The 27,795-nt window shown below is 40.1% G+C and overlaps 1 protein-coding gene across 2 annotated transcripts in view; it reads left to right on the forward strand.

Annotated features, from left to right (window-relative positions):
• Nucleotides 1-2,430: 2,430 nt before the first annotated feature.
• IGF1 (insulin like growth factor 1) overlaps nt 2,431-27,795 on the forward strand; it is a 77,205-nt gene continuing 51,840 nt past the window's right edge. The window contains exons 1-2 of one of the 2 annotated variants that reach the window (XM_045553094.1): nt 2,431-2,752; nt 7,240-7,396. In XM_045553094.1, coding sequence (XP_045409050.1) covers nt 2,690-2,752; nt 7,240-7,396 — 220 coding nt within the window. In that variant the 5' untranslated portion in view covers nt 2,431-2,689. Of the gene's footprint in view, nt 2,753-4,399; nt 4,558-7,239; nt 7,397-27,795 lie in introns of those variants that run through there. The other variant, XM_045553096.1, reaches the window with a different exon arrangement.

Here is a 27,795-nt window from a genome sequence, read left to right on the forward strand (position 1 = left end):
ATCACTTCAGGAAATTGCTTCCTCCATTGGAAACCGATAGCTCTCATCGGAATGTTTCCATGGCACAGCTGATGACAATTACGATTCATGGAAATTTCAGTTTTCTTTGATTGTGCCATAAAAACTGGGACATAAATTAAAACCTAATTATCCTTTAAGGGTAATTGGGGTTATAAAACCAAGAGACTGTGAGTCAGTGTGTCGATATCGTAGGAGTGCAGTGCCTGATGGAATGGTAAGTGGTCTGTCCCCAAAGCAGGCTTTCATATGAAATGGTTTCAGATAAGGTAATCTGTGCACCGAGGGTGCCAAGAGAGCACATCAGGCTGAGTGACAGACTTGGAGAAGTATAGTTAGCTTCTAGGACATCTTGGAACAAAGTATGCTAAAACTGTGATGAGAAGGGGGTAGAACAAAGACCTGGCCTTCACCTGTGAAGGTGCCCTGTGGTAGAAAGAGGAATTAATGCCAAGACTCCAGCCAGTACCTGACTCTCCCAACTTGCAAAAGAAGGTTCTTTCTCATCTGGGAGACAGGTGAGATCAGCCCTTTGGTTCCATACAATCTACATAGTCAAAGTCCCTTAGAGGAGGATGCACTTTGTTTTTCACAAAGGGCATGCTCTATAAAAGCTGCAGAAAAAAAAAAAAGATTTTTGGTAAATCAAGTCATAAATCAAGTGCGCGAGGATAGTTTGTTAGAGGAAGCCATGGATTATTCTCCTCAGATGCCTACCAGTCCACCTCCTGATGAAGCCTCTTTGTATACACTTCAGGCCAAATCCTAGCCACTGAAACTTCCCAACTTTATACCCCAAAGCCTCTCCTGATCCAACCCATTTCCCCATTCTGGATTTCAAAAAGGTTTCACTTCCTTGTCTTCCTGGAGAATTTGTCACTCCCTCCCCCTGTTCACTGTTCATAGTTTTAACAGAACACATACATGACAGTAACATTTTCCTTGCTGTATCTGCCACTCAGCTGAAAGTCCCTGGGGGGCCTTGACTGTATCTTATTCCTCTTTGTTTCTCTAGAAGCACATAGTAGGAGCTCACAAAATGATGCTGAATAGTGCACCATAGAAACAACATGATTCCAGACTTCTACCTTTTATTTCCGGAAGGTAACTATTGCTACAATGTATTAACCACACAGAAGACTTGACCAAATCCAACCCCCTTTCAAAACCAAACAGGTTTTCTTCTGAGGGTACCCACCTCTACAGACAAATTTTGGGCTATAGGACATCATAAAGAGCCAGAGGAGGGTTTTCAGCAGACCTCTATTTTCAGTTTGTGTGTCATTCCCCTGAGAATCACAAGGAAAATAATGCAAGGGCTAGGTTATTTCCCCCATTCCTGGGAAACCAGGCCTGGAGAGATATCTATGGAAAGTGGTATGTCTGTTCTGGGCTTTTGCAACCTTATTTCATAATCCACTTTCTTATCTACTGCTTCGCAAAACCAAAACCAAAGAGAAATAGGTACAAACTGTATCAACAAAAGATCAGAACTTAATTCTCAATGGCAAAGGCAAGTGTACATTATAAATAGCAAAACAGCTGGCTTGGACCACGTTGCCGGCCACTCACCCAGTTGAGGGATTTGAATGACATCATAACCCTTGAGAGGGTATTGCTAGCCAGCTGGTGTTATTTAGAATACACAAAAATTGGAGAAAGAAAACACACACACACACACACACACACACACACACACACAGAGGTTCAAGCTTTGCAGAAAAATACAAACAATGGAAAAATAGTTTGCCCCTCAGGTGCCCTTCCCCCAGGGGGGTGGGGTGTGGGTGGTGATAGGTAGCCCAGTAGAAGAATGGAAAAAAAAAGATTTTATTTTTCAGTTGGTTTTATAGCTAAGCATTGTCTTTGCCTCCTTGCAGGCAAAAAAGTCTGAGACGGTGTCCTGACAGGAGCCGATACAATGCTGCCTGCCCCTCCTGTAGGTTCCAGGAAATGAGATCACTCCCCTCACTCAGCAACTAGGACAAGGGGTCATCTGAGCGGTGTCTTCCAACCTACTTTACCCCAGTCACTTCGGGGTTAAAATTGTAGGGTTTGTTGGAGATGGTCTTTTCTTCCTTGCTTCTTTTTTTTTTAATTTTGCTTTTGCTCTAGAATGTAAAATTGCTCACCCATCCCCCGTGTATATTACTTTCATCCCGGTAAGGTGTATTAGCAGACGTATGTGTCTTCATGCCCAGTAGAAAGTTAATCAGGGGACAGATCCTTATTTTCTATGGCAGCATAAGTATTTTAATGTCTCCTAACCCTGTCCCTAACACACATTCTTTTAAGGGAGAAAAATGCTTCTGTGCTCTAGTTTTAAAATGCAAAGGTATGATGTTATTTGTCACCATGCCCAAAAAAGTCCTTAGTCGATAACTTTGCCAGAAGAGGGAGAGAGAGAGAAGGCAAATGTTCCCCCAGCTGTTTCCTGTCTACAGTGTCTGTGTTTTGTAGATAAATGTGAGGATTTTCTCTAAATCCCTCTTCTGTTTGCTAAATCTCACTGTCACTGCTAAATTCAGAGCAGATAGAGCCTGCGCAATGGAATAAAGTCCTCAAAATTGAAATGTGACATTGCTCTCAACATCTCCCATCTCTCTGGATTTCTTTCTGCTTCATTATTCCTGCTAACCAATTCATTTCCAGACTTTGCACTTCAGAAGCAATGGGGAAAATCAGCAGTCTTCCAACCCAATTATTTAAGTGCTGCTTTTGTGATTTCTTTAAGGTAAATATTTCTTACTCTTTGAAGTCATTGGGGAATTTTATTTAAATTGTGTACTGTTTGCTTCTGCCTAGAACTGTTTATTCACTTTAAAATTTTTCATTGTTTCGGAACTGGGAGTTATTTATAAATTGCTGAATATGCAATTCTGTGAGATCTGAAAAAATATCTGGGGAGATGGATGCATTTGCACAGATATCTGTATGAGTAGAAACTATTGCAAGGTACTTATGCTAAATCCTCCACTTCTGCAGGGCTTCCGTGGTGTTACTATAGAAGATTCCTTTAAATCCTGTCTATGGCTGAGGGATATAGAGCATGAATATGAACTTTGGGATTTTTTTTTCTTTTGCAGGTGCAGATGTTTTATTTTTTATACCATGTTCATGTGTATGCATATGTGTGTGTATGTGTGTGCGTGTGTAACTTGTCAGGATTTTATTTATAAGGCATGCCACATACAAAGAGTTACATTTTAGATGATATTAAAGCTTTTAAACATGATCCTTGGAGCTAAGGTCCCGGAACTCTACGCTTATGCCCAGAGAGTTAGGGTGAAGTTTAATTTGTTCTTCCGAAAAAGAACTCCTTGACAATTCTTGCTGACCTTGCATATTAGTATAATTTAAACAAATGTGTACTGTATATGGAAAGCAGAAACTTTCTAGCAGCTGTTTGCCCAACTTTTCTCTTCCGAAGAGGACTTTCATGGGCGAAGTTTGGACTTAGGGTTTTGTGTTGTAAAACTCTGATTTTATGCTCAGTGTTGTAAAGTCTCTTAAGGTAAATCTGGCTGCTGCTGTCAATGCACCAACTTCTCGTTTCCGATCACTGGCGATAGTTCTAGTTTCCGTTCTCAGCAGAATTATATCCTTTAAGATGTGTTTTTTTCAATTTGCACGCACTTTTAAGCTGCTGTCACTGTCTCCGCTGATGCAACTGCCTCGGGGCTCAATTCATAAAACGTCTCTGCACTTAGTGCAGCATTCATTCACTGCTTTCAAATACTGCACCACTAGGACTTGTCTTAGTCAAGTAAGTGGCTTAGGAGTTAAGAATACCCCCTTGTCAGGCACCTGATTCTGCTGTTTCTGAGGTGCCAACACATGCTAGCCACCTTGCTTTAAAAGAGATGAAGTCAATATGCATATGTACTATGTGGTCTGGCAGCTGGGGTTTTTGTCTCCGTACTTAAATGATCATAAAAGAGGCTGTGGAATATTCTCTCTGAATTAATTACAAGCTTAGAAAGCTGTCTCCAAATTCACTTTTCATGCTGTGTATGTACGCTGAACACTTCAGAAGTGGAGCTAGTAATAAGTTGTTACTTTTGCCTGGCTTGAAGCAGGAAGCGGTCTGAGGGAGCTGCATCAAAAGAAGTAATTCAGTGAGTAAAGGTGTCCTGCCTAGAGGCAGAACTCACAAGCTGGTTGTACTCTGAGTCTCAAGGTATTTCCAAGGGAGTGGGGGTGGGGGAAGGGAGAAAGGGAGCCCACTGGGGCTTGGGTCACTATTCTGGGCGGCTACAATAGGCACACAATGGAAATTGGTGGCTTGATTGGGGGGAAAAGATTGATTTAAATCCCAGCTGTGCAATTTGTTCATTGTTTGAATGGACAAAAGGCAGTTTACCCAGGCTCATAGAATACCTGCCTGGGTGTCCAAATGTAACTAGATGCTTTCACAAACCCCACCCACAAAGCAGCACATGTTTTTAAATCCTCAGTTTTCTATCCACATCAGCCTCATAATACCCACCCTGACCTGCTGTAAAAGACCTGGAACAAACAAAAATGATTACACCTACAGTGAGTATTTTCTTATGACTCTTGCCCTCAAATTTTACTGGGCATTTTCATTGTAGCCCAGACATCTGGAATCAATTGATATTCCATTTATTTAAGATAAATAAGAAAGGTCTTTTAAAATTGGGATTTGTGAATGATTTTTAAGGAAAAGTGTTCTGAATTTTTTTTTTCTCTTTTCTTTCTGATTCTTCCTTCTTTCCTCTCTATCATGTCTTTCCTTTCTCTCTATTCATTTCTCTTGTGTTTGGCAAAATAAAAGGCCAAGGAAACGATGAACATATGGGGCCACTTGTTTCACACTTTTAACTCCTAAGCAAGTTTATTGTTTTCTTTTTTTGGGAACATAATGTGATAAATTCTCTGGTTCTCTGTGGGTGTGCTGGACTGTTCCCTAAGCTAAAGGAAAATGCACTAGAGGTTCTATCTTGTGCTAGAACTATAAGTACTGATATTTATCTGACATATAACTCAGAAAAGAAAGAAAGGAAGGAAGAAAAAAAGAAAAGAAAAATCTATTAAAAAATCTTAAGTTCTTAAATGCTAGAGATTTATATGTATTGCTGGACTTAAATATGTTATACCAGAAATAGCTATTAAGAATACAGTTTTGACATCTAATGAAGTTCTAAATTCACTAGGGCTATAAGTTGAGTATTTTTTCCCCTGGATTTCACAAAACCTGAAGAACTTGAAGGCATCTACAGTGGCAGGTGCTTAGTCTTCAGCAATACTATAAACTCAACAAAGAAGGGAGGGGTGGAGAAACAGGACTGTTGAATAGTATATTTTCTAGAACTGGCCCATTGCCAGAGTGTGGGGGGTATAGTCTATAAGATCAATTATGGGTTTATTCTTTTGAAAAGGGCCATGAAGTCCAGTTGGGTTGGATTTGTTGATAAGCCCTGGAAATATTAAAGGGGAAAAACCCCACTACTTCTTTTATAACTAAGAAAAATGAGGACTGGTTGATAACTTGCTGCTAGCAGTCCTAGTGTCTTTGGCTATGTTGGGGTGGAGGTTTTCCATGCAGAGATGCTCTTGAGAAAATGCAAAAAATGTTCAGCTGAGCTTTTACCTCTTCTATTTTATGTCCATTATTTATGATGATTTGCAAATAGAGGGTGCTTTTCATCTTCAACTGTTTTACAAGCATTAACTAAATATTTACGTTGTGTTAACGATAGTCAGGGGTTTGGGGATTTTTTGTGGGCTTTTCCCCCCCAATTGCTGGACTGAAGACCTGGACACAAAACGGGAAATCTTAATTAGAATGATGGAGGAAACTTCTGCCACTGATGCAGAACCATTAAGTTGAGAGTTCATGGAGGGCAAGGAGGGTGGTCAGAAAATAAACAACTGAGTCTGTTTCTCCAAAAGTGATGAGGTTGAGTGGACCTGCCACTACTGTGAAGTTCAAAAGAGCCTCTTTTTATAACTTCCAGGGTAACTCCATGACCCTTTTAATAGGGTCCCTCACTTAACATCCTGCTGGTGGCCCTTCCAATGCTGTTGAAAGATGCAGCTGAAAGAGGTGAAGCTACTCACCTTGGGAGGCTTCCTGGAAGAAACCACATCTTTGTGCCACAAGTAGCAATATGGAAAAATTTAATGATCACCTTAGCATTGTTTCTACTACTTAGAGTGAGGACGGAGACTTGAGCCACAGGAATCCTGCTTTGGCAAGGCTGTCATTTGGCTGTCTGTCATGACTAAGTCATGCCAAACAGGGGTCCCTCGGTATATTTTGCTATAAAATGGATACAGTGACACATAAGTCCCTCCAGTCCAGGAGATGAAGTCAGAATTCCTGTGCCTATTGAAAAAAACAAGACTTTTGTAGGTTTTGAGTCCAGTGCCCTGTACAAGGAAGGGACTCTACACATATGTGTTGATTTTATACTAGATTTGAGGCAAGGGGCTTTAGAATGCAGGAGTAGTATCTATTTAGCATGAGCCAATTTCATTCCTAAATTCTCATATTTTTCCTGTTTCTGTTTTTTTTTTCCCTTCCATTTGTGGTTGTGTTAACTGCTGATATACCCCAGGTAAGAAATCTCTCTCTCTCTCTCTCTCTATTAAATGAAGGGGGAAAAAAGCTATAACAATGTATAATATTTTGACAAGTCTTTTTTTTTTCTTGGCCACAGTAAATTCTTTTTAGTCAGTAGCCAGGAAATGATGTTCTGGTTAATTTAATATTCTGGTCAATAATGAATGCATATGCCATCTGTGGATAGCCAGTTTTTAGAGAATTTAAATTAACAAAACTTATTTGGCCCCAAATCTGTACTGAGCACAGTTTAACCTTTGATAATTCGAAAGTGTCACCTGGATCTCAGAGTGGTGTGGGATCTCGCTATAATAATAGCATCCTTCATATACACAGTAAATGTTTCTGGATATTTTATCTTAATTGAAATAGGAACCCATAAAGAAGGGCTTCAGGGAGGATTTCTCCAAGGATCCACAGTAGCAAGGGGATTAAACACAGGTTGTTTGATGCCAAGATATGCTTGGTCCGCTACCCCCACTGGTCTCTCACGCACTTTGTTGCACTTCTGTGCCAGGTAGTTCTGGTGAATGACAGCAATGGAATACTGGGAGTAAATGCACTCCATCCCGTCCCCTCTCCCCTTGCGAGGACCGAGGCGGAAAGCTGACCCTCTTCTGTTTCTCCGGCAGGTAAAGATGCACATCACATCCTCCTCGCATCTCCTCTACCTGGCCCTGTGCTTACTCACCTTCACCAGCTCCGCCGCAGCTGGACCCGAGACGCTCTGCGGGGCTGAGCTGGTGGATGCTCTTCAGTTCGTGTGTGGAGACAGGGGCTTTTATTTCAGTAAGTAGCCCTCCCTCTCACTGCGCTGCTAAAGTCTGAAGTATATGGCTCTGTGGATTTACAACCGCAGGGAGTGTGTGAAAAACTGAATGGCTGCCCGTGGCTGGCAGCCGTCCTAGGCCTCCGAGATTCCTCACCTTAAAGTAAGCATAGTGTTTCAGTGGGGCTTTGGCAGGTTTTGCAGATTTAGGATGGAATTTTCCTCCTTAACAGTTTGTCTTTAACTACTTCCTGCTGAGGCTCCCTTCAACTATTATGATCTACCCTCACTATTCTATTCCTTTCAATGAAAGGATGGGACAAAATGACCCTGGGGTATTGAGGTTTTTGTTTTCAAGACCTATGGGTGCACATGTAAACATATGGAACACATGTAAGGCCGTTTGAAGTGCTGTATATTAATTTGGAATAAAATAGTAAGGACTTTTCAGTCATGTGGGCTTGGGAAAAGAATTAAGGGGATACATCCCAGATGTCCCCACGCAATATGAAATCACCATGAACAGACAGACAGAAGGTGAACTTCACTCAAAGGCATGTCTGGAAATACACAGGCTCTTTCTAAATGCAAACTGAAATGCTGTACTAATTTGCCCTCTATGCAAATTGACCTTGATTTTTTGTTGTTATTGTTATTGCTCTCTTTTGGCATAGCTCTTCTCTGGGACTCTCTAGTGATATCTCCATCTGGAAAAGGGTCTCTGACAAGTGCAGGGTCACTTATCTCTTAAGTAAGTCTCAGGTGATTAGAAAGTCGACAGTCAATAATAAGTAGACAGCCAAGTCAAGGTTTGCAAATAATAAACACAAACAAAATCAATGGTACCTAAGGGAATTGATCACTTAAAGAATCTACCTCACATGCATTTATCTCACTGTATGTTACAGGACAGTGAAAGATTTAAAGCCAGATGCTCATTCTGTATAATTCTTTGGAATTTTAGAGAGTTCCAGGAAACTGAGCATGAATCATTCTTAAAGGTTCATATCACTCAAGTGTAGACAGCTTACCTCAGTTACCCACTAAGCTCTGAATAGCTCCTGTGATGACTCACACACTTGAAGTCTCTCTCATCTTCTTCCCAAATGTCGGCCTCTCTCTAGGCAGGTAGTGTGTGTGTGTGTGTGTGTGTGTGTGTGTGTGTGTCTATTAGTGTATGACTGGGGGTGGGGGCCTGTGTATACCAGTATGGAGATGAGTAGGGAGATGGGAAGGAAGAGGTTTGGGGATGGGGGGACTGGTGACCTGCACTTACAGTGGATTTGGCAACAAATAGTTTTAAAATCACTAATGACAGAGAATTAGAAGTGCTTTCTACTATTTGAATAGTCAAATTCCCACTCTCTGCTTTCAGCTAGTGCTTTAATTGAGTAAATTCATTTATTTTTCTGGCAATACATCAATTCTGTCCAGTTCTCTGTTGCAAGGCAGAGGAATGAGCACATTGGGTGGGTGCTTTTCCAATAGCAGACTTGTTTTACCTTTAAAACCTCCTGTGGACAGTAACTGTGTGACACCACATGACCCAACAGTGGGTTGTAATTATTCTATAATTTGCTGCTACTGATCCACATTTTTTAAAAAATGAAAAAGTGGTTCTCACTTATTATGCCCAAGAGGATTTTTTTTTTGCCTTGATAATCCATTTGTGCAATTTCCTTTGATCTAGTTCACTAGGTAATTGCCAAGCTTACAAGTGTCCTCTGTAATGTGCCAGGTTAAATTGTGATGTTCAACATGACATGCTTCAGGATTTCCATGCACTGTGCATAGAAACCGGATCCTTCTATGCCTGTGATGTTTGTATTAGATGATGAAAAATGAGGTAGAAAGAATGATTTGGTCCTAAGTAGCTGTATGATACTTATATATGTTCATATAGACACTTAAGAGTATTGGACAACTGTGATGGAAACCAATTTCTAGACACTGAAAGGGTTCTTTTATTCTGTTTCTACAACAATAAAATGTTAGCAAATTTTTTAAAATTCCATTTAATAACTTGAAAAGGGAAAGTTATATATATGGCAACTCTCGATGTTTAGAGCATGACTTTAGGCAGAAAATGGTTTTGTAAATCATATATTATTTTCAGTACTATCATTGAGAGTATGTTTCATATATTCTGCTTTGTATTAAATAGAATTCCATGACCCATGTTAATCATAAGTCTGACATAGACCCTCATGCACAAAAGTACTTGTTAACTTTCCAGTCAACTGGACAATATTCTTTGCCCAAAAGAAGTTAAGCCATTTAAATTCTTTTAATTTATTTCACAACATAGATAGAGTATCTGTTATATATAAGACACTATACTAGGCATGAATGAGATACCTAGAAGTGAATGAGAGATTGACTTTGCCTTCAAGAAGCTCACAGTTGAGTGGTTAAAAAAAAATACACATAAGTATTATCAAGAGTCATAAGAGAAAAATAACCATGGAGAATAGATTATATCCTTTATGCTTTTCCAGAATATATTGTTTCATTTGTGGCAAATTACCAGGTTCTACTCTCCCATGAATAATGCCCTCTTAATGTGCTCCTTGATGCTAAAGGACATATTTATTTACCTTTCAATCCTAGTGTTTAGCTCAATGGTTGATATAGTAGCTGCTCATATTTGATTGTTGAACTGACAAGACTGAATTGAATTGAATCCAATTGAATTGAATGGAATTATTCGTTTGGGATCTTAGTCTTAAGAACCATGAAGAATTAGGGTTGTCAAGTACTGTGGACGATACTTCTTGCCTCATGTTTACCCAGTTATTTGATAAAACCTTTTCTTATTTTCAACTAAATATAATACATACTAATAATGACTTAGAGGCTGCATTTTGTTCATCCCCAAGCTACACTGATGATCTGTTTTGTGTCTGAGCCAATTATTCTTACAAGCATTAACGCTGTCAACAAAGTTTATTGGGTTTCTTTTTTGTCCCCTGAGATTTGCTGTGTATGGAGAAGTCAGCTCCAAGCATTTAACGTCTTTGAAATACTTTTTAGAAGGAAACATTCTTCCCCACCTCTATCCCCTGTCAGTTGGCTCTTATTATTGTTTTTACCTTCATTTTCAAAGGTTTAATGTGGCTGTGCCTTTTATTTTAAGCTGCTTCAAATCCATTTGGGAAGTATAGATTTTTTTTTTTTTAGTAGTGGAAGGCGGTTTCTGATCTTAGTTTGACTCTCAAACATCTAAAATAAAATTGACTCCCTATCTATCTCTTCTTTTGTCAATACAGAATATTTAACAAACGGGGTTTTTTTTAACCCTATTAGAACAGTTCCAAATAAAAATTTTTGTAATGTTTATTTTGTGTAGCTTGACCCAATGTTGTCAATGAGCTCCTATTTCCCTTCAAGCCTGAATTCCACTAGAGCACAGTGGAAGCAACCTTCTCCATTATCTGTTTCATGAACATCTTCCCAGCATAAGTGGAACAGTTCAAGTATAATTAATGCAGCTTCCTCAGACATTTTATGAAATAAAAGATCCAATGAAGAACTAATTACTGATTCTTCCCTATACATCAGAGTAAGAGAGTCTATCAACCAGCCTTCTGCTCTCATTGTCCTGTGAGAAAAATGGTGGCATAGTAGAGGTGAAAGAACATCAGGGGAAAAAGCTAGCTATTATAACCTCATTTTGCATGAAACACAGCAAGAGGAAAAGAGCTTCAAGTGAAATAGGAGAAGTTAAGCTTGCCATAGATATAATTTTTGACAACCATGGTGATTAACCATTTTAACATACTGTTATGGGCTTGTGGAATTTCTCTCCTTGGAGATACTTAAAAAATTGACAGAAAACCAACCATCTTGGATGGTTTCAATTAAGAGCAACCAAAAGAAAAAGTTTCTGGGGTCCTTTTTAGTTTTAAGAGTCTATAAACAGTCCCTTAAATAAACTGTATATGCTTTACCTCGGCGGTCTGGGAAAAAGGAGAAGTAAATCAATTAGAAAAGAAAGTTGGATACCCTTTCAGCTATTCCAGATTTATAGCTTTTGTAAAACATACTTCCAATGTATAGTTATTAAGAACAGGTCTGGATAAACAAATGGCATTCTTCATGTGTTAAAACGTGCTGTTTTGCAAAGAGTTTAAGTGAAACTTTGCAATTAACTTTCATTGTTATTGATTGCAACAACCTTCCTAGATCTAGGTTATTATTATTAACTTAAGCTTCTTTCCTTTGATATATAATGCTCAAAAAACTGCCCCCAGACCTGTCACTCATTAGCTGTATGACTTTGGCAGACATTTAAACTTCCTGGGCTGAAATGTCCTTGTCTATAAAATAAGGGGATTTTGTTAAAGTAAATGACCTCTTCTAACTTTAACAGACTCATAGTCTAGGTTATAATTAACAAAGCTTTGGTGCTATTGAAGAAAGGAGAACCTTGGACTTAAGTAGTGACCAAAGAACATTTAGTCTCCTTTATCTTATTTACATAGTTTCTGTCAGTCCCCAAAGATAGGAGATTCCACCCACTGAAAGAAAGAGGAGCCAGATTCTCTGTTTTGTTTTGTTTTAAGCTGAATTTCAACCCCTCAGGGATGGATAGGAGCTCAGATATGACCAAATACATGCGGGTCATTTAGACCAAAGGAGCCAAAGGAGCACACGCCTCTTGAAAACAGACCACCACTTTTCTTTGCTAGGAAGGGCCAGCTGACAGTTCTCATCTTTACATTTTCTCCCTCTCTTGGCTGTGAGGGCAAGTGAGTAGGTTTGTACTTGGCTACCCTAAATAAAGGAGGATAAATTACAAGAGACAAATAAGAATATATAGGTTTCTAAACCTTCATCAAAAGCCTTTCCACCCTATTGATATTGACTTTTCAATTAAAGAAGAGAGTGTACAATTTGGGGCATTCAAAGACATTAACCTGCCATTAATTAACATTACCTGCCATTAACACTGTTTTGAGTGGGGCTGGATTTGAGCTGTGCCACTTGCATTCCTTTGCTGGATTCTCCTTAGACCGCCAGCCATGCGTTTGCGTGACAGCTGGTCAAAGTTAGGCGTATAGTCGCTAGCTGTGAAAACGCTTTTCTCTTTGAAACTAATTGGTACATGCGGGGTTTGATCTTATGACCCTGGCATCATTAGTACCACTAAGCTAATAGGCCACAGATATTGTTAAAAAATAAAAAAGCATTGATTTTTTATATTGACTCCAAATGCTTGCTACTACTCTTTAAATATGCCCAGGTGGACCAGTCTGTGCAACCAAGAGACCACTAAGAAAATGATGGTTTCTGTGCAAAATTAGAAAACAATTTGCATTTTTCTGACTTGTTAATGCTCTTCAAGACCATCTCCTCCCTGATGCAGAATTATAAGCAAGAAAGAGAAGGGTTCAAGACCAACAGCATGGCCTCTATTGCCAAGCCTCCAGGGTTTGAACCTCAGCTCTGCAACTTGGTGAGTGGCCTTGAGCAAGTTCTTTACCCTCTTTGTTAATCAATTTTCTCATCTGTAAAATGGAATGCCTGCCTTATAGAGTTGGTGTAAGGATTAAATTAATTAATATATTGGAGTATGTTAACTTAGAATATTGCCTGACACATAGTAAACATCTTACACTTGTTAGCTACTACACTTATTTATTCTCTTGTGAGATGAGTTACAGAATCTATTGCAAAGGTCCAGGTATCTGAACAGCCCAATTAATTATACACTCATGTTCTCTCCTTGGAGGCAGCTGATAAAACCTGTTATGTAACAGCAGTAACAATTAGGTGGTGGTATTAGTAACAGTAACAAGAAGATTGTCTTATGTTTGTCTAGTATATTTACTTTTCCTAAGTCCAGTTCTATTGGCTCTCTCACTTTGTCTCTTTACCCCAGTCTTGGTGGGCAAGGATTATTGCTTCACTGGACAAATGACAAATGTGAGACGCAGAGATTTTGTGATTTACCTCACTGGATGGGTCCAGAACCAAAGCCAAGCTCTCTTGTCTCCAAGAAGTGTGTTCATTTGGTCATTTGCATTGTTTAAAGGCCCAAAGTGTCGTAGCACAGGGAGATGCTTCCAAAATCCCAATTCTCTTCTGAGGATAAGGAGCAGGAATCCTGGGGTAACTCAGTTGATTTTGAACATTTCCTTGAAAGGAGGTATGAGAGGGATATCTATGTAATGACTCTACATTTTACTTCTGGAAAGATTGAGGAAATACTAATAGAATTTCTTCAGGGTGCATCAGGAAAGTCTTCCTTGATTAGAGGCTGTTGCTGTACAAGAGGATTCACAGGCTGGATTCTTGGATCCCACTCAGACAGAATATTGCAGCTCACCTGTGAATACCAGGATATGCAATATGATCTGGGAGAGTCTCTCCTCTGGCCGACTTCAAGTGTTCTTCCTCTGCCAGCAAACCTCAACTGCTTTATTTCTGGTAGCTATTAGTTTCATTTGTTTTTCCTCAAAGGCCTACTGAAGAAAGGGTGTTTAGTTGGACCAGGATTTTTCTTGGGGTGCTATGAGAGTGGTGGTAAAGGGGAGGTGATCACAAGATACCAAAATCCAGAAAGTGAGCCAGATAGGAAGAAATGTCCCCAACCTAACCATGTAGGGAGCTGTGGGAGCAGCCATGCAAGACTTCCACTGTGCAGTTATCACCCAACCAGTTGTTTGAAGACCATCGATATTGGAATGCTTCTATCTTCAGTGGCTTGTGGGAAAATTCAGTGGGCCTCCAAATACCTTGTCCAGACACCATGTGCCATGTCAGCATTGTTCAGGGCTGCCATTAGAGGCCACTTCATCTCTCTAGCAGCCTTCCTTCTGATTTCAAGATTCAGACACAGTGAAATGGACACAAGTTCTCTCCCAAGGAGATTTCTATTTGTCCTCAATAATGGGCTGCAAAGGCTTTGCTCTTTTCTGCAGCCAGACATCTTTGACAACCCATGGTGGCAAAAAATTGTTTTTGCCCTGAGCTGCTGCCCTGGCAGAGTTCCATTCTACACCTCTCCATGAAACATCAGCGAGCTCTTACATCCCAAAGAATTACTTTTGGTTGCTTGGGAAGATCAAATCCTCAGGCCTTATTAGCTGTTGGACTAAGGAGATGACAACACAGCATTTTGTTTGTCTTTATCTATATGTGAGATCATGTTTAAAACATAGCAAAGAGGTGTTATTTGACATGCAATTCCCTAACTGTAGTAAGTTGTATGCCTATTTAATGCATTGTTTAGTCTCACATTGGCTAAAACCACTTAAAGAAGCACTTGGCAAGCTCTGGCTTTTCATTCTTGGCATAGCTGCCCCTCTTACTTTTTCACTGAACCTTAAATACCAGGAAAAACCCTTCACTTACTTTACATCTGGCATATTGCTTTATGCAATTGGCCAGAACGTTTGCAGGTGGCCCGCTGCATTTGTCCTAAGGTAATTAATGGCTTTGCAATATTTGATCATCAGCAGCGCAGACACAAAGAGAAATTGTGCAACCAGCAGAGACCACACACTCTTTTAAATTAAAACCTTTTGCATTAAATGTTCAGGCATTCTGCAGGGATAAGGGTTTCCATGCCAAAAAAAGGAAAAAAAAAAAGCCATGCTGAAACCCCTGGGAAGACACCCAAGAACCTGATTATTGATTAAGTATATATCTCTCTAACAGCTCCCTCTTAAAACTTCCTGATTGTTTGAAGGAAATAAAATTGAATATCGCTACAAGCTTGGAAGCCCTTGAAAAATAATCTAGTCAAGCACTAAACCTAAAACCCAGAAAGAAATGACATGTCCAAGGTCATATAACTATTTAGTGGCAGAAGGAGAAGAAGATACTGTTGATTCTATTTCCTGATCCCAATGCAGTATTCCTCCATTTAGCAGCAACCAACCATGCCTGTTCTAATTTACCTGGTAAATTAAATGAGCAGGAGAAACCTCCAATCGAGTTCATCAAATGAACATACATCTTCATGGTTCCTTCATTCCAATAAACTCACCTGAGATTAGGTTAATACTTTTGTTCACTTGCTGCAGAAACTTGTACAAACAAACGAACAAAAAAAACAATTCCCTGCCTGCCTCCCATATGGTACACAAAGCCTTCAGATGAATTTTGGACATTCCAAGTCCACTTAAGGTCATAATTTAGACTATTATTGTATATTATATTATTCTGACTCTTTGGTCACTCTCTCCAATGTCAACTTTGTTAGAACTGGTTTGGAATGACTTAGCAAAGCTGTGCTCCTGGAAAATCTGAAACAGTCTGACCAGTTATTGGATCAGCTTTTTTTTTTTTTTTTGGGAGATTTCTCTGCCAGTCCCAGGCCAAAAGAAATTTACACCTGATTTTTTTGCAGACTTCCAAGCAAATACGCTATGAATCTTTTCTGATTTTCTTCTTTCATCTGTGGTCTTTATGAGGTACTAAAAGGCTGTTTGAGGGGCCTTTTTAAACTTCGAAAATTTGTCAGACATAGAAGCAATTCAGTGAGTATTGCTGGGAGGATGGTACTACCTCTATGCCATTTACCCTGATGAAATAGGTCTTTCATCAGAGGCAAGTGATTTAGAAAGTCTGTACTGAGCCAACCCACATGCAGCCAGTTCCTGATTATCTGTGAAACTGGGGAAAGGAGCACAAGAGCTAGAGTTGTGAATTACATGGGATTTGAAGACACTATAGATTTCTCTTCTCCCTCCTCACTTGCCCTACCTCCAACCCCTTTATGAGACCAAGTGACATGTTTTTAAATCCTAGTTCATTCTCACACTCCCCACTCAACTTTCCCCAGCAGTGCCATCGGCAACAAGGTTTTTTGACCTCAGCACTATTGACATTTTAGGCCAGATAATTTTCTCCTGGGGGAGGGGCTGTCCTGTGCATGATAGGATATCTGGCAACATACTTGGCCTCTACCCATTAGATACCAGTAGTCCCCTCCTCCCAGTAGTGACAATCAAAAATGTCTCCAGACATTGCCAAATGTCTCCTGGGGAGCAAAATCACCCCCAGTTGAGAACTACTGAACTAGACAAGTCTCTAGAAGAGAAGCAACTTAGAGAGGTGGGCAAACCATGAGTGAAAGTGACACACCAACCGTCAGTCACTGGTTAATCAGGAATTTGTGGGCCATTGCCCAGAGCAAACAATGGGAAGAGTCATTGTGGTTTTGAAAGCTTTCTCTGAAAATTGAAAGCTCTTCCTACAGGCTATTTAAAATGCATTTGCAGACCTTCCCTTTTACCATATAGCTGCGGAACTCATTTATTTTAGCGAAAGAAGTAAGGGCAGGCCGAAATGGTCCAGAGCAGACCTATGTGCTTGAAGTTTGATTGTGACCACACAGAGGAAATGAAAAAGATATCGGTCATCTTTGACCTCAACATTTGTGGCTGTTACCTTCTCAGTCACATAATAAATAAACTCAATTTCTCACAAGTGAAAAAGCCTGATTTAAAGGGAATGGCCACAATTTTTCTCCTCCTTTCTTATGACTTTCCTATCTGAGCATTATCACAGTCATTCCATTGCCCAGAAACAGTCAGAAGTTCCACATGTGGGCCTCACCCAGCTCCCCTAACTGAACAACCCTGTGACCCTGGAGAAGTCACTTAATGTCCTTGAGCCTTACATTCCTCATCATAAGAGGGGAATAAAAATACTGTATCTCAAAGCTGTTCTGAGTCTCAATTGTAGAAGGACTTTGGAAACTGAGAGGGCTATACAAATGTGTCACTGTTAATGGATGGAATTGAATGCTTTTTGCCTTATCTCCCTAGCAGTGACCTACAATTAGTTCAATGATTGGACTTCTGTCAAACTTGATGCAATAATTACAATCTATAAAAAATAATTTGGCAATATAACTTCTCAACCTTATTAATGAAAAAGAAAAGCATGTTGGTATCTCCTGTTCACATATCGCTTCACATTTAGACCACCCAAGAGTTAATTAATGGGTCTTCGGAATGCTCACTCGGTATCACTTTTTATTTCCTCCCATTGAAAGAAACAGAAAGGAGATGGAGCCTATCATTTTACCACACTGAGCTTGCGTACAGAGTTTGTTCCCCATGAGATGGTTAGGTAGTCAATGAGGTATCACACACAGGCAAAAGATTTCTGTTCTCCCAAGTCAGCTATTGGTGATTTCTGCTTAGCCTCAAAAAGCAGTGTTCAGCAGAGGGAATGTACTCACTAATCAGAAAAGTATCTTTGTACTCGCAAGTTGCACATCTAAACTGCTTCCTTATCACAGGCTGCCATAGGGGAACTGAATTTTTTTGTTTGAGCATGGCTTTGATGAAATCAAAACTGTGAGTTTTATCACCGTATGGACCAGTGACCATGTGGTTCTTCTTATCCCAAGCACCTCACATCCAGTGGCTTCCAGAGACACAACATTTGATGCAGCAGTGACACTTATGAACCACACAATCAAATACTGGTTACTGTTGCTACTGGGAATTTTCATTCTCTCTATTGTAGTTTGAGCTCTTTCAGAAAAACACAGAGTAAGTTTTAACAGGTTTTTTTTTTCTGTCCTGCACAGCATCTAGTGTAGGGTACTTAATAAAACTCCTTGATTTGATATTGAAAAAGTCATTTCAAAGCTATTTCCTTCTTCCAGTCCCCAGAACATATCCCATGACTTTCAATTTGTTACTGCTGTTATTGTGGATCTGAGATTAAAGGAATGAAATTAAAAAGTTAACAAGTCTACTGGAGGTGTCACCTCTTGGGACCCCTTCACTGCTACCATACTGAAAAGCCCCAGCTCAAGAGTCAGCTAATTCTAGTCAACAGGGAATTTTCAAAAGCTACTGAATCCTCACAGCTAGATTCTACCCATGGAAATAGTTTTGAGAAGAGAACCTCTACTCAATTCCTCTCTCTTATTCTTAGTTACTTAAAAGAAACAGTGATAGGCAAGAGAAGGCATGCAACAAATGGCACACCTGGCAAATCAGCCCAAGGTATGTGTAACAGCTGGAGCAGCAGCCCTCAGAGAACTCTACAAGTGGTTTCTATTTGCCAAATCAGAATCGAAGAATTGGAGAGCTAGGAAGAACCATATAGAGCAATCTGGTCCAGTGCTCTCACTTCCCAGATGAGGGAATAAAGGTCCAGAAAAAACATGATGTGCATGAGGTTGCAAAGCACACACTGGTGGGAAAGCCAGGACTACAATTCAGCCACCTCATGCTCAGGCCAGAGCTCTTTGCACAGCTGGACTCTTTAAACTTAAACTTGACAAACTCACGTGAAGGTTGTCCTCATACCTACAGTCCATAATACTCAGAGTGAACTGCTATGACATATTCTTCTGGTGTAACACATCAGAATAGCCATTGAAAATTCAAGCTCTTAACCATTCATAAAAAGTTTTTTTTTCCCAATTTCTACCACCCATTTGACAACAACATCATGAAGTCTCTTTATCCCAAATCTGATCAACTCTACCATGAATCTTCATCAACCCTAGTAGTTTGATGGATTGGAGGCTTAAAAAAAAAGGTAAAGTGCTAATTTTTTTAGAGCTAATTTTAATTTGAAGTCATGTCATTTGGTTCACCAGTTTGTGTATTGTGTATTGCTTATTAACTCAGGAGCTACCTAAAACAAAAGGTATTGTCGATGTGTTGTCTCTGTCTCCACACATTCCTGACTTGCTAGTCTTCCATGAAGGTCTTCCATGAAGAAGCTTAAATTTTCCTACGTATTTTGAGTTTTATGTTTCTTTCCATTAAAGTTTCCAGCCGTTCATAGACATATTTAGTTTGGCAGAAGGTAGTGGTGACTCATGGAATGAAGAAATTTGAAGGCAAAGCTACTGAAAATGGATCTAATTTCTTTTTGGGGTAATTTGGGAGCGAGCAATTGATAATTTGTCTAATTTTTCCTGGTTTCATCAGCTGCCACACTGCCAAATATATGTTCCATATGGATGCTTTGTTATTCCTGAGACATATAACAAACTTCAGCTGCAACTATATCTAATATGGTCAAAGGGTAAGACTATTGTTGGCTCATTTTCTCATTGTTTTTGGCTGGACACCCTCAATCAATGGCTATTGAGTGAAAAAACAGGATCATATTGAAACCATTTTCAGCATGTTCCTTCCTATGGATCCAACCGTTTCACTGTGAGTTTGTCAAGCACAGCAAATGTTCCTTATTAAAGGGATGACTATGTTTTCAGCATAGATGCAACTGCCAGTTAATTGCATTCACCTTATAATTCCACTCTCTCAATTTGGTGTAGAGATGTTTTTGGCACCCCAAAGATTTCTTTTTTTTCTTTCTTTTTTTCTTTTTTTTTTTTTTGCTGATTCTTGCCTCCTAGTATGGAACAGATATTTGGGGATAAATTCTGAGAAGATCAATGACACACAGACAATAGGCATCATTTCAGGCTTCCCTTAAATTAGACAGTCTGTGGGCCCTGAGTCATATGAATCATAAGACTTGTGAAAGGTATTAGTGCCACAAATCTGGCTGGCATTTCTGTAGATTATTAGTGCTTTGCATGCAATTATGGAAGTCTCTGGCCAGATAAGTCAGAGGAGGATTCAGTAACATTGTACAAAAGCACTCTGATGTAAAAGCCAAAGACACTGAAAGGCTTATTTCTGGTTGGTTCTGATGTAGACACTGGCCACTTAGGATCTTAAAGTTATTCAGTAGTGACTGGTTTCAATCAAGATAAATGATTTTGATGCTCCTCACACACATAAGGAACAACAGCAATAATAAGGAACACAGAAGTCTACCCTTTAGAAGAAAGCAGATTTGATTGATGGCTATGGAAAGTGTTTTGTGGCAATAAACATTCTCTTGTTTATAATGGGTAGATTTGGTTTGATTAACCAGTGTTCTAAGAGGCACTATCAGTGTTGCTTAGGAAAAATAGAGCTTAGTGTGTGAAGATAGATCCAGAGCCTTGCACTCAAAGCAACCTGAGAGCTTGTTAGAAATGCAGAGTCAGGGGCCCTGATCCCAAATCGATTAAACCAAAATCTGCATTTTAACCATATACTCAGGGGATTAGTATGTGCATTAGGGTTTGAGAAGCCCAGGTCTAGAGAATAGTAGGCAATAACAAGTACTTGTTAATAGGTGGCTCTCATCTGATAAGTGAGAGAATACAAAATAGCCAGAGCTCAACTCTCATAGAAGATTTGAAAAATGTTGGGGCCAAACTTGCTTGTGGTCGTTAACAATATATGTGCTGATTCACCTGTATCAAGCTCTGATTCCCTCAAGTTGGTAGAGCCTTTCCTCAGAGGAATTATAGACCTGCTCCAAGGATAACCCCATTGCCTGACCTTCTGTGAACTGGAAATTGGAACTCCTAATTGCTGTGGCTGCAATTTCCAAGCCCATCACTGGGGCCAGGAACTGAGCTCCAGTCCTTAAGATCTTGCCAGTTTCTTTTTCAATAGTTACATTTTTTCAAGAACAGCCAAGCAAGAGTGCTTCAAAATAATAATAATAATAATAATAATTTCTAATTGCATTGAGTGGACAAATGTGTGTTTTACTCATATCAAATTGCTGCCTTTGTCATGCTCAGCCAGGTTCTAATATTATTTCTTGTGAGTCCAAGTTGATTAGTTCCATTAGGGTCCCCATTGGGATTTTAGAGAAATGGTTTTAAGATGAGAAAAGCGTATTTCTGTCACCTATCGGAAGGTGAAGGGTAAACTTGAAAACTGCTTTTCAAAGAGACACAGCTGGCTTCAAGCCTTCACTAAGCCCATTCTGGAACTCAAGTTCCCCAGCCTGAGCCCATAATGAAGGTCTATGTATCTTATGAAGGACATGCTTCTTGAGAAGGACATTATCCCACAGCAGAACAGGTAAAAGTGGGAGAGGGCCAGTTTGTAACTTCTGTTGCTTCAAATGACACTGGAAAAAAAGGGAGGGCTTTGGATTGGAGAGTTAGAAAATCTTGGATTTACTCAGAACTCTGGCACTAAATAACTTGGTAAATTTGATGATTAGTCCTCTGGGTCTCAAAACCTGTTGCCATTGGAACAATGATATTAAAATGAACCAAGATATTCCACCTCTGAAATGGGATAATTGTGATCACTTTTCCCAGATTTTACAGGGGAAAAAATGTCATCCATACAGTTTTCACATTTTTTCATGTGTATTTTCCTTGAACTTTAAGTACGTGCTATCTCTCGACTATATTCTTGACTAGGATAAGGTGGTATTGGACTTAGACCAAAATCATATACTTGAATTGTTTAGAGTTAATCCACATTGTTTTAATACAATGAGATCCCTGATTCTTTGGCACTCTACTCATTGAATGAATGTTGACAAGATAATCTCTAAGACCTTTTCCAGAACAAACATTTACTGTTGTTCATGGAAATCTCTAAAATCCTTTAAGAAATCTGACTGGATATGGAGCTTATTTTTTGTTTCTTTGTTAGCATTCTTCTCTTGTTACATTTGTTCAGTGCTTTAGTATAACGTATGGAAGTAATATTATAGCACTAACCAATTTAATTATAAAATCATCAGCTGCTTCGCAATACCCAAGGAAAGATGAAGCCATGCCTTCAAAAAGGTTTCACTCTGGTGTGTAAGGTCCCATGAAATACCAATCATAAAACCCCAAACTTGAGTCAGATGGGAATATTTCTCCCCAACAGTATCGCAGTCCCCACCATCTACTGAGTACCTTCTGGTTAGCCAAACACTAATGATGAAAAGAATGCAGCAAGCATAGCCCTATGCTCTTGGAGTTGATATTCTAAAGCAGATGTCACAAAATGAGGTCTGTTCCCAGTCCTCACTCTCACCCCACCTGAATGTAGCCCACAGACATGTTTTGCTTGGTCCACCCAATATATTTTTCAAATTTGGAATTATAAAAAATCAAGAGATTGTACATAAAAACAAAGATTAACAGCTTCTCTTAAAAAATGGGCAATCTAGCATGGCTGGGCCTAAATTCCTGGGTGGGAGCTTTTGGCCTGAACCTTTATGTGGGGTGTGTGCCCCTCTGGCTCACTGCAGTGCCTTGCAGGCTTGCTTTATTCATTACACCATCTGGCCTCGGCGTACATTGCCCCATGCCATCCCTGCTCTAGATGTGCAAGATCTCTTTGGATATTAACCATACACCATTCAATTCAACATGCATTTATTGCCTTCGAATTTTCACCCATTCACCAGGCTAACTGCCACTGATTCATATGAATAAGAAACAAACTTTATAGAACTCTATAGCTCTTCTCAAACACAGCAAGGGTACAGCTCAGCTAGAATTTAAAAGACAATCAAGTCCTCCCAGTGAAGGCAGAACCCAGATCTGAAAAACTGAACATTCAGTAATTTAGCCATTATCAAAGGGATGTTTCCTAAAGAGCAAGTGGAGTTTTTGGCCAGTGACCTGTGACGCAGGAAAGGCCAGGTTCCCAGCCAATGCAATAGACGGGTTATGCAACCACCTGGAGTGTCTAGGACAGTGGAGACCATCAAACTCAACTCTTCAGACAAAGCAAGTTGCAGCATTATAGTTTGCTTTGCACCAAGTCCACAACAGCTGTTTCCAGTTCACTGGAAGATCCTTCCGGTCCCAATATTTAGGTCCTTATTACTCACCAAAACTATTGCAACAGCCTCCTCAATGATCGCTCTGTGTTCATTCTTCCTTGACACCAGCCATCCCACCCATGAGATTAATCTTTCTAAAGCACAGTTAATCACTTTATCCCTTTTCTAAACAACTTCCAGTGACCATCCATGGCTAAGTAAATTGAATCCAAACTCCCTAATTTGACAGTAAGGCACTTTATGTAAGGCCTCCATCTGCCTTTCCAATTGCATTTCCGAATGTTTCCCTACAACAGAGGTCACAAACTGGCAGTCCGTAAGTTGTATCCAGTCTTCATAACTATTTTGTTTGGCAAATACAGTGTTTTTACAAAAATCTGAATTATCTGCCAGTATTTACTAAATGACTCTCCCCTTCATATTGACACATGTTTTCTGCCTTACCCAAACCCCCACCACTCCCTATTCACTTGCGCTGGCCCACTGCACTCCCTTACACGACTTGCTTTAGTCATTGAGACACTGATTCGAATTACTCATTGAGCTTACAAATGCCCCCTACATATTCCAACATCCAACCTAGATGACTTATTACTGTATGTTTTATTTTCCTGGACTTTCCTCCTGTTCTTCTCTCAAATGTCACCTCCTCTGTAAAATCTTCTACCAGATGTCAGCTCTCTTTCCTCTGAAAGAGGAAAGCAATAATACTACTTTTACAGCACTTATAATCTGTTTTATTTTGTGTTTTTGGGTGCGTATTCATGTCTTATACCATCTGCTTAACGATAAGCTCCTCAAAGGCTATGTACTATTAATCTCTAGAAGATCCCACTTACTCCCTCATACACAGTGCAGTCAGTGCTTGCATGGAATTAATTAAGTTATCCATTTTTCTTTAGCCTACAGGCCTAGATTAGTTACTTGTGCCCATAAGAAGGCAGTAACTCATTTGAAATGCAGACATGGCTGAGTCGGAAAGCCTCCATGGACTTTTAGGCATTTTCAAGGAGGGAGTGAGAAATGCTGTATCTAAAGAAAACTACTGAGGGAATTTAGGTAAACAGAACATGATCCTTTTTGTTGGAAGCTGGCTGTGATTTCCAGATTAAAACACTGTAAGGAGCATCAGCAAATCCTTTAGTATGCTCAACTTGTGTTAGAATTACAGGAGTCAATCCATTCCTGGGGGCCCAGATGAAACAATGGATTGAGCCAATGCCAGAAAGAGCACAAATACCGTGGAAAAAAATGAAACAGAAAGAGCTCGGCATGCTACATTCAAAAGTGCCACCTTCTAAAGTTTCTGAGTACCTAGAAAGGGGCTTTCATTTCTGTTTGCCCTGCAGAAGGACTGTCAAGTCACAAGGTTATAGAGTCAAATCTCAGACTCCAGAAACAGATCCAGCTTAGTGAATTTTGACTGGAATGACCAGTTATTAAATATTGGCCAAAAAGAAGAAAGTCACTCTTTTTAATGTAATTAAATTCAGCAATGTTTTATGGACTACCATGTACCTAGCATAATGCTAGAAACCAAGAGAAAGCTGAAACAAGAAAGGCAGAGACAACTAATATTAATGAGCATGTTCCCAAAAAGTAACATAAAAGTCTTCTTTAAGGTTACCTTCAATCTGGTTAAGAAAACAACCCTTACCCATATACAGGAATATCATTATAAATCTATAGCATTAAAGTAAATAATAATATGTAAAAATGGTATTTATTTTTTCCTATTCTTCCTGCACATGGCAGATCTCAAAACATTTTACTGAGTTTCCAAATGAGACTGGGCAAGGTAGCTCAAGCCAGTAATACCAACACTTTGGGAGGCAGAGGCGGGAGGGTCGCTTGAGCCCAAGAGTTCTAGTCCAGCCTGGGCAACACAGAGACCCCACACACACACACACACAAATAGAAAAAATTAGCCAGGCATGGTGGTACGCACCTGTAGTCTCAGCTATTCCCGAGGTTGAGGCAAGAAGATTCCTTGAGCCTAGGAGGTTGAGGTTGCCGTGAGCTGTCAGGACACCACTGCATTCCAGCCTGTGCAATAGAGTGTGACTCTGTTTCAAAAAACAAAAAAAAATTTCAAATGAATATGAAGAATTTTCATTCTCCTCTTTCTATATACAGTCTTATGAAGTCTTCCACTTATGTTTAGAAGATAGAATTTGTCACCTTCATGCACTGTATTTGCCTGGGTCCTTGGATGTGCTCTGTAGCCTGAGAGAGGCCAGAAATACTGTACAAACAATTTACCTTGATTTTGAGTCATGAAAGAATCCCTCCTTTTGTGAACCTACAAGGCCAATCTTTCTGACCCAAGTTCAATGACACATCCAAATTCTACCCGGAGTCATGAGGTTCCCCTCCTATCTAATCCTCTGTATCCCCCAGTCCAGACAGGATCCGATGTAGAGAACACAAGCACCATTGCTTCCTTTTCTTTCAGCATAAGAATTCCTCAAAACAGACATTTTTCTGAATTAAGCAGAAATCCAACTGTGAGTGCAATCTAATAATATTTATTTTGCTACCAGAAAGACAACATCGGGTGTCAAAAAGAGTTCTGAATATGTGGTGAGGAAACCTGTACATTCTGAAGAGGCAGGGATTAGCTAGGTTAGAAGCTTGGTACCTTCAGGCAATTCTCTTCCTTATAAACACTGTATGATTAGCCCTGCCTGCCTACCAAAAGAGTTTTTTGTGAGTATCAGGTGAAATTATGCCTATGAAATCATCACAAAATTCTCAGAGTTTCAAGGCCTGCTACTGGTTTCTAGAGGTAATTTGAGCAAAGCATCATTGGAATTGAAAGAGAGCTGGGCCAGAGTACATTCTGAAGTTGAAAGTGGGTTATCCAGGATGGCATGTGTGCACCTTCCTGTAGTGCTTGGGGACTGCCATTTCTTTTGGGGTCATGTATGATTTCTGTGGGCTGGAATTACAAGGGCAAAAGTAGGAATTGCTGTATTATTGGTCAGTACTTTCCACATTTCACCATCCCATGAGTCGGGATGAGAGGCTAATTAAATCCATCTCTTGGGCAGCAGAAATGATCAAGGCATTTCTGGAACACAGTTGCTTTCAAAAAGTAGGCTTTTGTTTCAGGGAAGATCTCCCACAGAGAAACATGGAACACCAAAGAGAACTATAAATAGGCCTATCATTTATGTCAATTATAAATAGATTTGTTCCCTTTTGATTAGAAGATTAATGCTAGCTGAAACTCTGTAGTTGAACAGAAATGAGGGAAAAACTTCTGACAAAATATTATTACATGCTAACAGTTAGATTTGATACCTTTTCCTCCCTGATTTTCCCTAAATGAAGAGTTTCTTCTCATTTGGGCTTAGAATCCAGTTTAGTCTTTGAAGTACATTTGTTCATACTTCATCAGTGCCTCAGGATTTCTTCTTACCCTCTGGATTAGACCACACACACACACACACACACACACACACACACACACACCCCTTTATTTAAGTCAAAAAATTTGAATAAATTGAATGTCAGTGTTAAGAATTCAAAAGGGGGCAAAACTTTCTTCTCAGATGCTCCTAAGAGGGCCACCATGCCCTTTTACAAAAGTTCTCCTTTTCATGAAGGAGATTCTTGACCAAATTACTACACACATGTGGATCCTTGGTAAACACATATTAGCACTGAGCATAACAACCACAGGGATAAAGGAAAAGATCAGTAGGGAAGAGCCACACCCCATAGCCTGTTGCTACTGAGCACTTGTCAGATGTGGAGCCATTTTTCTTTCATTCTGGAGGGAACAGTATCCAGAGAGATCTCTTTAGGTCTGGTGAACCAACTCCTTGTCCTCTTCTCATGTTCATGACTCATCTCTTCCCAGAGCCAGGGAGAGAAGTGGCAGCTTCCCATCCACGCTGTCCACTAGGTTCATCCTGGGACGAGGGACTGCAGGTGCCGCAGTCCCGTACCAGGCATGCTGGAATGCGTGTCTCTTCCCTGCTAGGAGAAGGGGATGGGAAATCCTGCCTGAGTCCACCCACCTTGCCTCCTGGGGGCTTTTGATTTCAGCTACCCCAGACTCAGCATTAAGAAAGGGGCTGTGGGTAGGTGGCTGGCAGGAGAGGACAGATGCAGTGAACAGGGACCCTTCTGGGAAACTCCTCTCAAACTCAAAATGCCATATTCTGGTTTCACTGGGAGATATTTTAGAATGAACTTTACTTGTCAACTGGAAATTCACTGCCTGACCTGAGATTTCTGGAAAAACACAAATCAGGGGTTTGGAAAGCCTGGGTCCCAACACATAAAGAAATATGTTGAATATTTATAAAGATATAAAATTCTTAGAACCATTGGACAGGTTTCCGTGTGTGACCTTTCTGATCCAAGCGGCATTGCACAACAGCCCAGCCCCCATCAGAAGACGGACATTATGCTGTTGTGCAACTCGCAGCCATAGCAATGTCACTTTGCTGCTAAGGGCACTTGCTGTGCACTCAACTACTGAGAAGCCGAACGGCTTTAAGTTTGAGTCAGAAGTTCTAAACAGGATCATTCCCGTGAAACCTGAGTCCTTAGTTCTTCTAAAAAGTCAAAATACATTTGGATCTTGCAAATCGAGAATGTCAGAGCCAATATTTTCCTCTTTAATCAAAACCCAGGAATGGCACAGTGGGTGGCTGGGGCCATGTCCTCCCTTCCCCCATACTCCCAGCCAAGATTCTCCAGGCTTGAGAGAGCTGAAATGGAAAAGCAACTCTGGTCCTTGTGTGTTCAGCCCTGAACCTCTGTGCCGAGCACTGCATTAACAGTGGACTGTAACACAGTGGCAGGTGGGGGCATGAGCCTG

This window comes from Lemur catta, chromosome 6, assembly GCF_020740605.2.
Source record: "Lemur catta isolate mLemCat1 chromosome 6, mLemCat1.pri, whole genome shotgun sequence".
NCBI classification, from domain to species: domain Eukaryota; kingdom Metazoa; phylum Chordata; class Mammalia; order Primates; family Lemuridae; genus Lemur; species Lemur catta.